A 16,415-nucleotide genomic window follows, 5' to 3' on the forward strand; every position below is an offset into this window, starting at 1 on the left:
TGATCCTTTATCAAGTCTTATAGTCTAATAATGATATAATAATAAAAATAATATATATTTTTTAAATCCCCTCAAAGTGACTTATGCATGCATATATTTTCATATGGGTGGCCCCAGCAGGAATGGAACACACAATCCTGACGTTGCAAACACAATGTTCTTCCAACTGAGCAACACCGGACTATTCTTCAGAATAGTACTTTCCATATGATTTGTCCATGTTGTTGTGTGGTGGCCCCAGGTTACAGAACCTACCGTTTGCCCTGGCCAACCTCAACCTGAAGGCCATGTGGCTGACGGAGAACCAGTCCCAGCCCATGCTCAAGTTCCAGACGGAGGACGACGAGAGCACCGGGGAGAAGGTGCTCACCTGCTACCTGCTTCCCCAGCAGCCCTCCCCCAGCCTGGGTGAGTTAGCCCTACACCTACCTCCTGGTGGACATCATCTTTATGCCATCATCATCTTCCTCCTCCTCTCTCACATCTCTATCACGCTCGGTTCTCCATCTCAACTTTTTCCTGGGCTATTCACTTTTTACCAACTTAACCAAAATCCTCCTCTTCCCTTTATTTCCTCTAACATAGGAGCTACGCTGGGGTGTTGCAAAATCAGTCTGTTTTTTACCCGTGACGCTGGAAACTTTTGGCCAGTGCGAGCAGGGCGCAAGCTACTTTATCAAGTGTGAGCTGCGTATCGAAATCTTGATAATAGAACCAGAGTGCAATTTTACACTGAGCAGCACATTCCTCTCCCAGAGTCCTTCTTGCTCTCCTGTCACTCTCAACCCAAATGTTCTTAAAATGTTCTCATAACACCACAACTCCCCTGTACCACAACGATGACCGTTTCAATCCAGGAAAAGTGATTATCCTATAAGCTGTTTTTGTAACCCCAGTCCCTCTCTCCATCCTGTCTCCCTACAGAGAACCTGCTGCAAAACAGTGTGGATGACAGCTGGATAGACAGCAACCTGAACCGGGTGTCAGTAATCCAGTTCCAGGAAGAGACTACCAAGCAGGATGAGGACGATGAGGCGGCTGCAGAGCGCAGGGTAAGACTACTAATACATTTAAACTCACCAAAAAAAAGAAACGTCCTCTCACTGTCAACTGCGTTTATTTTCAGCAAACTTAACATGTGTTAATATTTGTATGAACATAACAAGATTCAACAACTGAGACATAAACTGAACAAGTTCCACAGACATGTGACTAACAGAAATTGAATAATGTGTCCCTGAACAAAGCGGGTCAAAATCAAAATCAACAGTCAGTATCTGGTGTGGCCACCAGCTGCATTAAGTACTGCAGTGCATCTCCTCCTCATGGACTGCACCAGATTTGCCAGTTCTTGCTGTGAGATGTTACCCCACTCTTCCACCAAGGCACCTGTAAGTTCCCGGACATTTCTGTGGGGAATGGCCCTAGCCAACAGGTCCCAGACGTGCTCAATGGGATTGAGATCCGGGCTCTTTGCTGGCCATGGCAGAACACTGACATGAACACTGAGTAGTATGGCTGGTGACATTGTCATGCTGGAGGGTCATGTCAGGATGAGCCTGTAGGAAGGGTACCACATGAGGGAGGAGGATGTCTTCCCTGTAACGCACAGCGTTGAGATTGCGTGCAATGACAACAAGCTCAGTCCGAGGATGCTGTGACACAACGCCCCAGACCACGACGGACCCTCCACCTCCAAATCGATCCCGCTCCAGAGTACAGGCCTCAGTGTAACGTTTATTCCTTCGACGATAAATGCGAATCCAACCATCACCCCTGGTGAGACAAAACCGCGACTCGTCAGTGAAGAGCGCCTTTTTGACAGTCCTGTCTGGTCCAGCGACGGTGGGTTTGTGCCCATAAGTGACGTTGTTGCCAGTGATGTCTGGTGAGGACCTGCCTTTACAACAGGCCTACAAGCCCTCAGTCCAGCCTCTCTCAGCCTATTACAGACAGTCTGAGCACTGATTGAGGGATTGTGCGTTCCTGGTGTAACTTGGGCAGTTGTTGTTGCCATCCTGTACCTGTCCCGCAGGTGTGATGTTCAGATGTACCGATCCTGTGCAGGTGTTGTTACACGTGGTCTGTCACTGCGAGGACAATCGGCTGTCCGCCCTGTCTTTCTGTAGCGCTGTCTTAGGCGTCTCACTGTACGGACATTGCAATTTATTTCCCTGGCCACATCTGCAGTCCTCATGCCTCCTTGCAGCATGCCTAAGGCACATTCATGCAGGGACCCTGGGCATCTTTCTTTTGGTGTTTTTCAGAGTCAGTAGAAAGGCCTCTTTAGTGTCCTAAGTTTTCATAACTGTGACCTTAATTGCCTACCGTCTGTAAGCTGTTGGTGTCTTCACGACCGTTCCACAGGTGCATGTTCATTAATTGTTTATGGTTCATTGAACAAGCATGGGGAACAGTGTTTAAACCCTTAACAATGAAGATCTGTGAAGTTATTTGGATTTTTACGAATTATCTTTGAAAGACAGGGTCCTGAAAAAGGGACGTTTCTTTTTTGCTGAGTATACAATACATCAACAGTGCTTTATGAGGAGCTTCGTTCATGTGACTCGTGCGCTGCACAAGCCAACACGTTTTAAAATGAAGCGCTCTATGGCTGGTTCATAACTTAGCTTCCTTTCATTGTCCTTTCTTTCCTTTCCATTCTGACAGGGCATGACAGGGTAAAGTAATATGGTAGAGAAATATCCAGTCGGAAAATCAGTAGCAGACTCCATTCCAGTCATAGTTTCGGCATCTCAGTCTTTGAGTTTTCTTGAGTCAGTTTGTTGTACTTTATCCTTGGGTCTAATTTACAGTTTACAAATGTCTTTTTGAGGCGGTCTCCTCCTCGTGTGTCTGTAGATGAACTGTCAGTCTGGGGAATTGACAGATTCTCGTGCGTGTTGTCTGTTCAGGGTCTCCAGCGCCGGGCGACGCCCCACCCCAGTGAGCTGAAGGTCATGAAGAAGGTGATTGAGGAGAAGAGGAACGAGGCCTACACATCCTGTCTTGATGGAGAGCCAGAGTCTCCTGGTATTGAGGTATAACACACCACTGTACATCCTACATGCCGCCATACTTGAGATCCGTGAGTGAAACTTTTTAACATTTTAAATACATACATTCTGTAAAAACCGTCATTGCTGTGGGTATGGTTCATACAGATCATAGGTGAACTTGTACTGTTGAAACAGAATCTAACTGTGTACCTGTTGGCCACTTATCCAGCATGTTGTTCTGAGGATTCTGACGTGTGATTGGTGGTTGCAGGAGAAACGACTGAGCAATCTGTCCAATCAGAGCCACGACTCTGCGGCGTCCAACAGCACAGCCTCTGCCAACTCTCACGAGGAGAGACGGTGCATGATTACCACAGCGAGGGAGAGCCTAGTGGGTGGGCGTGGTGAGGAGGACGAGGAGCTAGACGAGATGGAGGTGGAGTATGTAGAGGTGAGTTTCACTACTACGACGGTCTCTGTTTCAATCACCTCTCCTAATACTGGTGCTGTCATTTAAGACCTGGTGTTTCTTGGCTAGGAAAACTCTGTACCCTAGTTATACACTTTCTCCTGGTCAGGTCAACTAAATAACTGTGACTAGTGAGACGCATCCTTGTCTTCAATACGATCGTTTCCCTCCTGCTCTTTCTTTCTCTCCTGTCACTCACACCATCCTTTCCCTTCGTCCGCCAGCCCACGGTGCACTTTGCAGAGGAGCCCATATACCGGGGTGGGAATGAGGACGGTGAGGATGAGGAGGGTGGGGACAGGGTCCCATGCAGCGACCTAGAGGAACAGAGGCCCCAGTTCCCTTCGGAGAAGCAGCGTCTGATCAGGAAGGACACGCCGCACTACAAGAAGCACTTCAAGATTACCAAGCTGCCCAAACCCGAGGCGGTGGCCGCATTACTGCAGGGCTTCAGCCCCGACGCACACCTGGCCCAACACCCCACCTCGCACCACCCTGACCCCGAGGAGGAGGAAGAGGAGGAGTATATGGTTACTCCACAGCGCCACAACAGAATAGAAGAGCCAGAGCAGGATGATAGGAGTCTGCTTCATGTCAACTCTTCCCTGCAGCCGGTCAAGGTAAACTGGGCTCGGGGTGGGGGGGGGGTCAGGGGATGGTGGGTAGGAAACACAATTACTATACAGGCTACATAGGCTCATAGTGAGCAGGGCTGTAGTACAAAACTAAAACGTACACCAGACCTGCCAACCTGCACAAATTCTGCATACTGTGCACGCAATTCTATGCACGCAATTGTATTTTCCAAATTGTGTGTGTCAGTCAAGCACATTAGACACTGTTATTTTGTAGTTAGCTCCTTAGCTAAGGCGTCATTACGGTGAAGTTATGTAGCTACAGCGTTTAGTCAACTAGGCGAGAAGACTTTCTTGCCAACGTGCTTTGACGTCCGCAACGCTAGTAGGCGCGAGCGCGTGGATGAGAAAGGAGACCTGTGCGGTGTTACGCTAGTTCAGTGTTGATGGAGACAAACATGGCAGAGCGAGCTATTCCGCTAAAACCGTCCTTCACAAAAAGCTATGTTAGGCCTATTAACCTTTAAGTCCATGTTCATTATTCAGTTGTTGATTTGTCCTCTTGATATAGCTGTGTCACCAGTAGGCTGCTGATGATGGGATAATCGTCAGGTCACCAATGACAACCAGGCATGTTGCTGAGTGGCCTAGTAGTCAGACCTAACTGAATGGATGAGGTCAGGGATGGATATCTGGAACAAGCTCATATAGGCCTAGTTCAGTTTCATATTCCAAGTAGCCTACAGTACGCTAGACTACTACGTTGCATTCAGCGATTGAGTAATTCCGAATTTTCTTCCCAAACAAAATGAAGAAGCCAGTTTTACATTTTCACTAGACTATTCACACAAAGAAACCTATTAATTACAATAATCATTACCCCAACATTTTGCAAGTATCATTGAGACCAATTTTGTTTAGGATCAAAGACAATACCTGGTATTGGTTACATTGTTTGATCATTTAAGACTAAGTTCAGGACAAGGCTGTTCCAGGTTTTTTTAATAATGCAAAATGCTCCTACTTCCTGAGGGGGAAGTTGTCTGACCCCCTCCGGACCTCCACCCTACCCAACCTTAGGCCTACATCAGCACCACCTTGTCAGAAAATCCTAGGGAGAGCCTTGATTGTACCTTGTAGTTAGCAGCTAATTACCAAGTACGCGTAAGTCTATTGCGTACCGTTCCTACTAAGGCAGTCTTCTGCCAACATCATTATTAGGCAAAAAAAAGGTGCATTAGCCTGTGATTTGAGCAGTGTGGGTGTCGCGAGCGCCATCATGAGGTCCGCAGGGCTCTCGGGGTCCCTTCCGCCGTGGTGAAGTGGTACTCATAAAAATAATTAAAGGTTGGCAGGTCTGTACACACTCACTATCATATTATTATGTAGTTGTCGTGTTTGGAGCCCCAAGTTTTTCTCTTCTGATAAGTTGACTACACTAACTGGGGCCACCTGGTCACGAAAAACTTGGCGCCCTAACCATGTATCCCAATTTCAAATTAGCCAGGACTACCATGGGCTAGTTTTCCTTTAGTGTTTTTTGCCCTAAAGAAGATGACAGACGGTTGAATAAATATTTTGCACACCAGTTCTATTCATGCTGACATGTTAGTGGCCTGCTCGCCTCTATGCACACCCTAGACACTCAAATGCGTAGAAGCTCCCAGTCTTGTCTCCCTGCATTCAGTTTGGACTGTTGGCACTGGATTGGATTGAGAAGGAGATTACATTGCATGTCATGTTGCTGTACATAGGAAAAACGACTTGTTTTTTTACAGGAATGTTTGCCGGGAGTCTTATAGTTTGCACTCGGGTGCTTTTACGTTGCGCTCTGTCCCACACAAGCAGGATTCTCTCAGACATCCACAGATGGCGCTAGTCAGTAACCTGTTGGCAGACATAACTAACAAGAGTGGACATTCTCATAAACAATATTTGATACATGTTTGTAAATGTCATCAAACAGACTGGCAGTTTACAAATGGACAACCAGCACAAACCAAATCCAGTGTGAGTTGTTTAAATGCTTAAAACGTGGACACATTTCACCCCTTTAGTCCTAATTGTGTACCAAATGGCACCCTATTCCATTTATAGTGCACTACTTTTGACCAGAACCCAATGGGCCTTGGTCAAAAGTCGTACACTGTAAAGGAAATAGGGTGCCATTTTGCATGTAGTCATTTCTTTACCCACACACTTCCCAGTCAACTCAGAGTGGAGCTCCCTCTTGTGGATGCTCTGAGTGCTCGCGTCAAGTTTCCCAGCTTCCTCTTGTGGCTGCTCTGAGCGCTCGCGTCAAGTTTCCCAGCTTCCTCTTGTGGCTGCTCTGAGCACTCGCGTCAAGTTTCCCAGCTTCCTCTTGTGGCTGCTCTGAACGCTCGCGTCAAGTTTCCCAGCTTCCTCTTGTGGCTGCTCTGAACGCTCGCGTCAAGTTTCCCAGCTCTCTCTTGTGGCTGCTCTGAACGCTCGCGTCAAGTTTCCCAGCTCTCTCTTGTGGCTGCTCTGAGCTCTCGCGTCAAGTTTCCCAGCTCTCTCTTGTGGCTGCTCTGAGTGCTCGCGTCAAGTTTCCCAGCTCTCTCTTGTGGCTGCTCGGAGTGCTCGCGTCAAGTTTCCCAGCTCTCTCTTGTGGCTGCTCTGAGTGCTCGCGTCAAGTTTCCCAGCTCTCTCTTGTGGCTGCTCTGAGCTCTCGCGTCAAGTTTCCCAGCTCTCTCTTGTGGCTGCTCGGAGTGCTCGCGTCAAGTTTCCCAGCTCTCTCTTGTGGCTGCTCTGAGCGCTCGCGTCAAGTTTCCCAGCTCTCTCTTGTGGCTGCTCGGAGCGCTCGCGTCAAGTTTCCCAGCTCTCTCTTGTGGCTGCTCGGAGTGCTCGCGTCAAGTTTCCCAGCTCTCTCTTGTGGCTGCTCGGAGTGCTCGCGTCAAGTTTCCCAGCTCTCTCTTGTGGCTGCTCGGAGTGCTCGCGTCAAGTTTCCCAGCTCTCTCTTGTGGCTGCTCGGAGTGCTCGCGTCAAGTTTCCCAGCTCTCTCTTGTGGCTGCTCTGAGCGCTCGCGTCAAGTTTCCCAGCTCTCTCTTGTGGCTGCTCGGAGCTCTCGCGTCAAGTTTCCCAGCTCTCTCTTGTGGCTGCTCGGAGCTCTCACATCAAGTTTCCCAGCTCTCTTGGACCAGTTGTCAATGATAAAATCTATTAATACATGTGATAGTCTATCGAATGATGAATCGCCACCCCATCAGCTGTGCACTAGAGGCCTCCTGCTGGCCTCCTGCTGGCCTCCTGCTGGCCTCTGTCTGCCCACCTCAGTACTATGCTTCTCACCGTATCATTTGCTGTCTCCTGTTCTGTTTTTAATTGGTTAATGACTTCTCCCTGACCTGCCTTCCTGTATTTGTGAGAAAGTGTATACTATGGCTCCTGAAATGTATGATTCTAAGACAATTGTATTCAAATTGATTATTAATCGTAATCACCACTAGAGCTGCGACCTAATATGCAGAGAATGAGTGCGGGGTGTGTGTGTGATATAGTGTATGTGTATGTGCGTGTCTATGCCTGTTGATCTGCAGACCATCCGGAATTTGTCTTGGTAGAGGTGGAAATGTTGAGACCCAGACAAACTGATTTCATTTATGAAGTATTGTTGGAGTGCAGTATGCACCTACATAAATACCTATTTTCTTAACAATTCTGCAGCAGATTTCAATCTTAAAAGATAACAATGCATCAATGGCTTAGAACAATTTGCATTTTACACATCTAGCTACTATTTTTATAAGGCTGTCTAGATCTGGAATTGATTTGTAATTGCTTAATGGCTGATTTACAATGATCTGTTTTTGGGGGTTGCTGAATGATTGACAAGTACAACTAAATCTGAGAAAGACTACTGCACATTTAGAACATGTATTGCACAGGTGAAAAGGTTTACTGTGGTGTCTGTTTATAGGCTGGAGGAGAACTTTGCTTTGGGAGCCACTGCTTTCTTTCCCCCATGTCTCTTTCTGCACACAAACCGCCGTCCCTGTGTGGCCTGTAGCTCACCTTACTCTGGGTCTCGAGTTTCCACCCCTGCCTGCATCTGCCTCTGGTGGCTGGGGAGTGAGTGATGTGTGTGACTGGTGTTGCCATTGTTGAAAGGACCTCCACTGGAAATCAAATTGGCCATAATAAATGTCCTTACTTCACACACTATACAATAGTGGATATGACCTTTTGGGGTTTATCCCAGTGGCTGAATGTGTGTGTGTGTGTGTGTGTGTGTGTGTGTGTGTGTGTGTGTGTGTGTGTGTGTGTGTGTGTGTGTGTGTGTGTGTGTGTGTGTGTGTGTGTGTGTGTGTGTGTGTGTGTGTGTGTGTGTGTGTGTGTGTGTGTGTGTGTGTGTGTGTGTGTTTTGAAGTGTGTGCATTCTTCTGTTTTTGAATGGATTTGGTTAGAGTATGCTTGTGTGCATATTAGTTACTTTGGCCTCACTAATCCGCATGCCTCTCGCTGGTTCCTGTCCTAACAGGGGGTGTCATTTGATCAAGTCAATAATCTCCTGATTGAGCCTGCTCGAATTGAGGAGGAAGAGGTCTGTACCTACTCTCTTTCACTCCATCCACTCCCGCTCTCTCTCTCGTTCTCCTTCCCCCACTCACCCATTCACCCACCCGCTGGCTCTCAGTTGGGGAAAAAAACTAACAATAACTCACATAAATCAATGATTAATCCAAGCCAATCGCCCAGAGAAATGCCCACCACAACTCTCCATTGGACCGCCAGCGTAATAGAACTTGAAGAGGAGGATGCAGGAGTAACACTTTATATGGCCAAAGGGTTACAGGATTTAAGTAATATCCAGTGCATTGGGAAAGTTTTCAGACCTCTTCACTTTTTCCACATTTTGGTGCGTTACAGCCTTATTCTAAAATATATTTAACCAAAAAAAAAAGATCAATCTACACACAATACCCCATAATTACAAAGTGAAAACCGGTTTCTATAAATTATTGTGTGTGTGTGTGTGTGTGTGTGTGTGTGTGTGTGTGTGTAAATAAAACGTACCTTATTTACATAAGTATTCAGACCCTTTGCTATGAGACTAAAAATTGAGCTCAGGTGCATCCTGTTCCCATTGATCATCCTTGAGATGTTTCTACAACTTGATTGGAGTCCACCTGTGTTAAATTCAGTTGATTGGACATGATTTGGAAAGGAAAGGCACATGCCTGTCTATATAAGGTCCCACAGTTGACAGTGCATGTCAGAGCAAAAACCCAGCCATGAGGTTGAAGGAATTGTCCCTAGAGCTCAGAGAGAGGATTGTGTCGAGGCACAGAGCTGGAGAATGGTACAAAAAGTTGTCTGCAGCATTGAAGGTCCCCAAGAACACAGTGGCCTCCATCATTCTTAAATGGAACAGGTTTGGAACCACCAATCGGGGGAGAAAGGCCTTGGTCAGGGAGGTGACCAAGGACCCGATGGTCACTCTGACAGAGCTCCAGAGTTCCTCTGTGGAGAGGGGATAACTTTCCAGAAGGACAACCATCTCTGCAGCACTCCACCAATCAGGCCTTTATGGTAGTGGCCAGATGGAAGCCACTCCTCAGTAAAAGACACATGTCATCCCGCTTGGATTTTGCCAAAAGCATCACGTCTGGAGGAAAGCTGGCACCATTCCTACGGTGAAGCATGGTGGTGGCAGCATCATGCTGTGGGAATGTTTTTCAACGGCAGGGACTGGGAGACTAGTCAGGATCGAGGGAAAGATGAACGGAGCAAAGTACCAAGAGATCCTTGATGAAAACCTGCTCCAGAGTGCTCAGGATCTCAGACTGGACAATGACCCTAAGCGCACAGCCAAGACAACGCTGGAGTGGATTTGGGACAAGTCTCTGAATGTCCTTGAGTGCAGAGAATAATTGGAGAAACTCCCCAAATACAGGTGTGCCAAGCTTGTAGCATCATACCCAAGAAGACTTGTCTGTAATCACTGTAAAAGATGCGTCAACGAAGTACTGAGGAAAAGGACTCAATAGTTAAGTAAATGTGATATTTCAGTTTATTTTTAATACATTTGCTAAAATTTCTAAAAACCTGTTTTTCCTTTGTCATTATGGGGTATTGTGTGTAGATTAAGGTGGGAAAACAATTTAATCAATTTTAGAATAAGGCTGTAACGGTAACAAAATGTGGAAAAAGTGAAAGGGTCTGAATACCTTCCGAATATAAAATATGGTTATACAATTGTAATGAAGAAGTTATATGTAAGTGGTAAACAAGTGTTTACCCATCAATGATGTCCTACCCCATTCTCAGGTTCTACCACGCTGTTGCTCGTCCTTCTCCCGTTCTTCATCATCCTGTTCAGGCTGTGTGGCCCTGGACTGAGTGAATGGGCTGCCTGTGCTGCTGTCTGTGATGGAGGAGGTCCATCTTCTTTCAGCACAGTCTTTCAGGTTTTACACTTACCCCAACCGGTGTGTCCAGCAGGATCTGGCCCACACATCGCAACTTCTAACCAGGAGAAATGTATTTTGTTAAAGATATCTAAAATAGTTGAAGGATTTCTTTGTGAGAACATGTACGTGCATTATCAAAAAATAAAATGCTGTTCTTTCTCAGCATGGTACCACACCCTACATCTATCATGATATGACAAAGGAACACGCTGGCTCTTTCCAGACATTTTAGTCCAGAGGGTTAGCACTTTGCTAAACGGTTTGCACTGCTGAATAGCTCAAGAACCACAAAGCAGCTAATCAAGAACTTAAAGTCCCAGTGCAGTCAAAAACATGATTTTCCTGTGTTTTATATAGATTTCCACACTGAGGTTGGAATAATATTGTGAAAATTACCACCTGAAATGTCACCTTTTTGTTGTTGTGGGAAGAAGTTTTGGCCTGCCTGGTGACATCACCAGTTGGTAAATTAGTTAATAGACCAGGGGTTCCCAAACCTTTTTGGCCAGCGATCCCTTTTTAGAAAACAAAATGTTTTCGGGCCCCTACCACGTAAAACAAAGTTCTGAAATAAACAGTCAGTGTTTACTTTTTTAATGTGGGCAATGGCAGTTGCACCAACAGAACATACACCATAATCTGTGAGGTGTACGACTAGTTGAGCGCTCCATGAACATGGTTATGCCTAACATCTTTAGAAGCATTAGACCAGAACCTTGATGCTGTTTGACGTCTAAGTTTGAACATTAGTCAAAGTATTTTTGACAGTATTTCAATCTGAAGACAGTATGGTTTGAAGTGACTGAAATGCATCAGAAAGGTATTGCGAAGTTCAGAAGGTCATCAGGTAATGATGTATGATATTCTGTGTAGGAAAGAACATCATTGACGTTATTTTCCCACCAGTCTGATTTAGTGCCTGGTCTTGTTCACTACTTTCTAACGGCTTGTGGGCATAGTAGATGCAAACAGTATGTCTTATCTTTCAGTGATGGGGTCATAATATGTTGTAGATTAAAGCATTCAAAAGATGAAGCCACATTTGTAGGAAGAAAACCGCATTGTTTATTACAACTGCATCTAGTGGCTACTGGAGGTTACTGACGTAACCCTGGTCCTATGAACCAAGCACACATTTTCTCACGTGACCCCATTTTAAAATTAAGCTTTAAGACGACACACTAAGCTATGTGAGCGCCTGACACAAAACTACTGGCACTACTGTGTAATTTATTGTGGGGAGCACTCCAACGAATTGTGGTTGAATTTCATTTACATTTTAGTCATTTTTAATTTACAGAGCGACTTACAATTAGTGCCTTCATCTTAGGATAGCTGGGTGAGACAACCACATTTCACAGTTGAAGCAAGTACATTTTCCCTCAATAAAATAGTTATCAGCAAAGTCAGTGCTTGTAGGAAAATGTATACTGAACAAAAATATAAACACAACATGCAAAAATGTCATTTTACTGAGTTACATATAGTTCATATAAGGAAATCAATAAATTGAAATAAATTCATTAGACCCTAATCTATGGATTTCACATGACTGGGCATGGATGTAGCCATGGGTGGGCCTGGGAAGGCATAGGCCCACCCACTGGGGAGCCAGGCCCAGCCAATCAGAATTAGTTTTTCCCAACAAAAGGGCTTTATTACAAACAAATACATCAACTGTCCAGGTGGCTGGTCTCAGACGATCCCGCAGGTGAAGAAGCCTGATGTGGAGGTCTTGGGCTGGCGTGGTTACACGTGGTCTACAGTTGTGAGTTCGGTTGGACGTATTGCCAAATTCTCTAAAATCATGTTGGAGGTGGCTTATGGTAGAGAAATTAACATTCCATTCTCTGCCAACGGCTCTGGTGGACATTCCTGCAGTAAGCATGCCAATTGCATGCTCCCTCAAAACTTGAGATATCTGTGGCATTGTGTTGTGACAAAACTGCACATTTTAGAGTGACCTTTTATTGTGTCCAGCACAAAGGTGCACCTGTGTAATGATCATGCTGTTTAATCAGCTTCTTGATATGCCACACCTGTCAGGTGGATGAAATAAAATGCTCACTAACGTGGATATAAACAACATTTGAGAGAAATACGTTTTTTGTGAGAATGGAACATTTCTGGGATCTTTTATTTCAGCTCATGAAACATGGGACCAACACTTTACAAGTTGCGTTTATATTTTTGTTCAGTTGTTCAATATACATATTTATTTTTAGGGTGGATTTTCTAAGATATTCTTTGGAGAGGTTGGGTTTCAGATGTTTTCAGGAGATGGGCAGGGACTCTGCTGTCCTAGTGTCGGGGTAGCGTCGGGGAAACTGGTTATCCAACTGGTCTGCCAGGGCAGAGAAGAGCTTTGACTGGGTTGAGTGGGAGCTGACCCAATGTAGGTGTGGGAGGGCCAAGAGACCAGATGTGGCGGGAACGGACTGCTCGGGTTGGGGTGTAGGGTTTGAGCATAGCCTGAAGATAGGGAGGGGCAGTTCCCTTTGCTTCGACTGGAAGCCAGTGGAGTGTGTGGAGGGACGGGGTCACATGGATGAACTTGGAACGCTGCGGTGTTCTGGATCAATTGCAGTGGTTCGATGCCGCAAGCGGGGAGCTCAGCCAACAGGATTGCAGTAGTCTAGATGGGAGATGACGAGCCTGGATTAGTATCCATTTTGTACAATATTTCTGTACATTTCTACTTTTTAAAGGTGTATTACTTTGAAAGGATAGAATCGTGTCATTGGGTGGTAGCACATACCTAACTAATAAGATAAGATACAACATACTGATTATTTTATTTTGGTGCTTTGGCTATGAAGGAGTGATAGTTGGCCTTGGTGACTGAGTCTGTGCATTTCTGCTGAGGATGCCTATGGAATGGTTGGCACGTGCATATTGTGCGTCTGCGCTGTCTGTGGTTGCATGAGCGTTCTGCAACGGTGACAACGAGTTTGTGAGAGAAAGGAGCCTTTTGATGACGATGACACACTGGAATGAACCTCCACCCCCTTCTCCCCCCCCCCCCACCCAGAACACAGCACTCTTTCACTTCACTATTTCTTTCCTCTCTCTCCTACTTATATTTCACCCTCATCCCCCACTTTCTCCCACTCTGCACGGCTTGCGCGGACAGCATTCACACATCCAGTTCAGACCCACACACCACCCTTGATGTGACTGTTCCATGACAGAGTAATGTGACTCACCTCAGTGTCTGAAACTAGCCTTCGTGTTTTATGTCAAAAGGATTACGTGTTTGTCGAGTCGTTTCACTGTGTGTCTTTGGGCTAATATCAATGCCTTGTGATATGATGGGTAATTTGTTTAGTACTACCGTTAATGATATTTGGAACTGCTTTCGTTCTGCTTCTACTCCAAAATGGCCACCTTTTAATAAGTTACTCTAGCTTCTCTCTGTACGGAGAGATAGAAGGCAAGACTCGTGCCTTTTCTCATTCGACATACACTTGAGTTGAGTTTAGCCCTGAGACCAGAGTAGCCCCTGTCCATCCCGTCTGTCTGTTCCTAGTCTATCCATGCTGCACTCCCCAGATCGGCGCCACATTTTGAGTGGAGAGGGGGTTCACCCACTCCACATGACTTAATTTAAATAAATAGTCAGTTAAATCCATTTACTTGCCAATCAACATTACGGTAATCACATTATCAGTTTGTTCATCACAATATGCAGCAACCTTCAAATTGACATTTGACCCAAAAGTATCATCTTGTTAAAAACAATTGTCAAGTGGAGTGTGGTGAGCCCTCCTCCTTCCTGTACTGTCTGAGGATAGGGCTGTTGTATGGGGCGACTCCGCTCAGTGCGCTGACCCCCTCTCCTCCATTTCCAGCACACCCTGACCATTCTACGGCAAACTGGGGGCCTGGGCATCAGCATAGCCGGAGGACAGGGATCCACACCCTACAAGGGGGATGATGAGGTGAGGGCTGAGGACAGCTGTGGAGACTCCTAAATGTACAGATGGATTGTGTCCCAAATTCTCTATAGGGAACCAGTGCCCTGGTCAAAATAGTGCACTGCATAGGAAAACAGGGTATTATTTTGGACATATTCGCATTCTGCGGACTGATTGAGACTTGTGACTGTGTACTAGTCTGTCTGTCTGTCCCTCCAGGGAATTTTCATCTCCAGGGTGTCTGAAGAGGGCCCTGCAGCGCAGGCTGGGGTCAAAGTGGGAGACAAACTCCTAGAGGTAAAGTGTGTGCTTGATAAGCGTATGGGTGCCCATTCTTATGCCTGTTTGCAGCCATGGTGCATTCGTGGTCAAGGTCCATGAACAGGCCTTTTAACTGTAGAGAGAACCATGATCTCCGCTCCCTCTCCCTCCCTCTCTCTCTCTCTCTCAGGTGAACGGTGTGGTTCTCCAGGGGGCAGAGCACCACACGGCAGTAGAGGCCTTGCGCAGCTCGGGCGCCGCCGTCTCCATGAGCGTCCTCCGGGAGCACATGGTGGAGCCGGAGAACGCCATCACCACCACACCGCTGAGGCCCGAGGATGACTACTTCCCCCGGGAAAGACGGGCCAGTGGCCTTCCCTTCTGCATTGAGGCAGGCTCCCCCGCAGGTCTCCGACACAGGCTGTCTACCTGCCTGATCCGCAACGACATGGGTCTGGGCTTCAGCATTGCCGGGGGCAAAGGCTCCACAGCCTACCGCACAGGGGACATGGTGAGATGAACACACACACATCCTTAGTCTGTACAGTAGACACTGAGATTCACACACACATCCCTCAATGTACAACAGAGTGGTGTAGGAATATTAGACCTTGTTCAGACCTGGTTAATATTTCATCCTCCTGGTCTTAGTGGTGAAACACCTACAGCATTAGAGGGAGAGTTTAAGAGTCAGGATTCGTGGATTTCCTACGTATTTCTGTATTATGCCGAGTCATAGTCCCCCCCCCCCCCCAACCCCTCTAAGGTTTCCTCATTCTGACAACCCCTTTTCCGGTTCCAGCGTTTACAGCCATCACCAAGGAGACAGAGATATGTATAGCGAGCCTTGACACCTGATAGGTCCTGTGTAACTGGGACGGGAGGGGCCAGGGGGTATTTTTGGGCCACTGCATTGGCTACATTCATGGCTACATGTCCTGTGCAAACACCGCTCTCAAACACACACACACACAGCTTGGGGCGCCCGTGGAGAGAAACTGAGATGCACGCTTATCGCAAGAGTCTGTAAGTCTGCCTTTTTCTAGAATGGATGGTATCTCTGTTGAGATGGGCTAGGAGTAGGGCTGCACTTTGTCAGCCCCTGTGCATGATAGTTTGGAATTTAGGAGCTAAGCCATGAGTACAACAGTGGAGGCTGCTGAGGGGAGGGCGGCTCATAATAATGTCTGGAACAGAGAAAATGGAATGACATCAAACCCATGGAAACCATGCGTTTGAGGTATTTCGTACCATTCCACCCCAGCCATTACCACGAGCCCGTCCTCCTCAATTAAGGTGTCACCAACCTTCTGTGAAGTCCATGTAGTTAAGTTATTCTTGTGCTGAGATCCTGCCACATAAATACTTCTTAACGAGCCCAAACAAACAATTGAGGGTAGCGGTAGACTAGTGACTGTGAATAAGACCGCTAGACTATATTAAGTCATGGCTGGGTGAGGTCATCATTATTGGACATCCCCTGGTAAGCACTCTCCCAGAGTAGACTGACTGATTTAACTAGTAGGGGGCATTGCAGACCTGTTGCACCAGACTAAGTCAATAGCTAAAGTCTACGCCTCTTTGTCTGTGACTGGTCAACAGTTGGGATTATTCAATAAAGTCTTTGAAGTCATTCAACGAGAGACGATTCGTTTTCATGCACATTTTTTGTTGTTGAGAAAGTGTTTGTCTGGTCATGGTTTTAAAAGGTATGAAATCTCATGTAGTATCAACATTTGCTGTGGGAGCTGTAGGCACAGTGA

General features: G+C 46.4%; 1 protein-coding gene across 20 annotated transcripts in view; it reads left to right on the forward strand.

Annotated features, from left to right (window-relative positions):
- LOC106578665 (protein scribble homolog) overlaps nt 1–16,415 on the forward strand; it is a 131,124-nt gene that overhangs the window by 75,710 nt on the left and 38,999 nt on the right. For 19 of the 20 annotated variants that reach the window (XM_082965697.1, XM_014157721.3, XM_014157716.3 and 16 more), the window contains exons 11-19: nt 242–408; nt 925–1,052; nt 2,916–3,041; nt 3,271–3,450; nt 3,693–4,088; nt 8,542–8,604; nt 14,326–14,415; nt 14,611–14,688; nt 14,843–15,163. In XM_082965697.1, coding sequence (XP_082821823.1) covers nt 242–408; nt 925–1,052; nt 2,916–3,041; nt 3,271–3,450; nt 3,693–4,088; nt 8,542–8,604; nt 14,326–14,415; nt 14,611–14,688; nt 14,843–15,163 — 1,549 coding nt within the window. The remainder of the gene's footprint in view (nt 1–241; nt 409–924; nt 1,053–2,915; nt 3,042–3,270; nt 3,451–3,692; nt 4,089–8,541; nt 8,605–14,325; nt 14,416–14,610; nt 14,689–14,842; nt 15,164–16,415) is intronic. The other variant, XM_014157719.3, reaches the window with a different exon arrangement.

Source organism: Salmo salar, chromosome 19, assembly GCF_965601325.2.
Source record: "Salmo salar chromosome 19, fSalSal1, whole genome shotgun sequence".
NCBI lineage: Eukaryota > Metazoa > Chordata > Actinopteri > Salmoniformes > Salmonidae > Salmo > Salmo salar.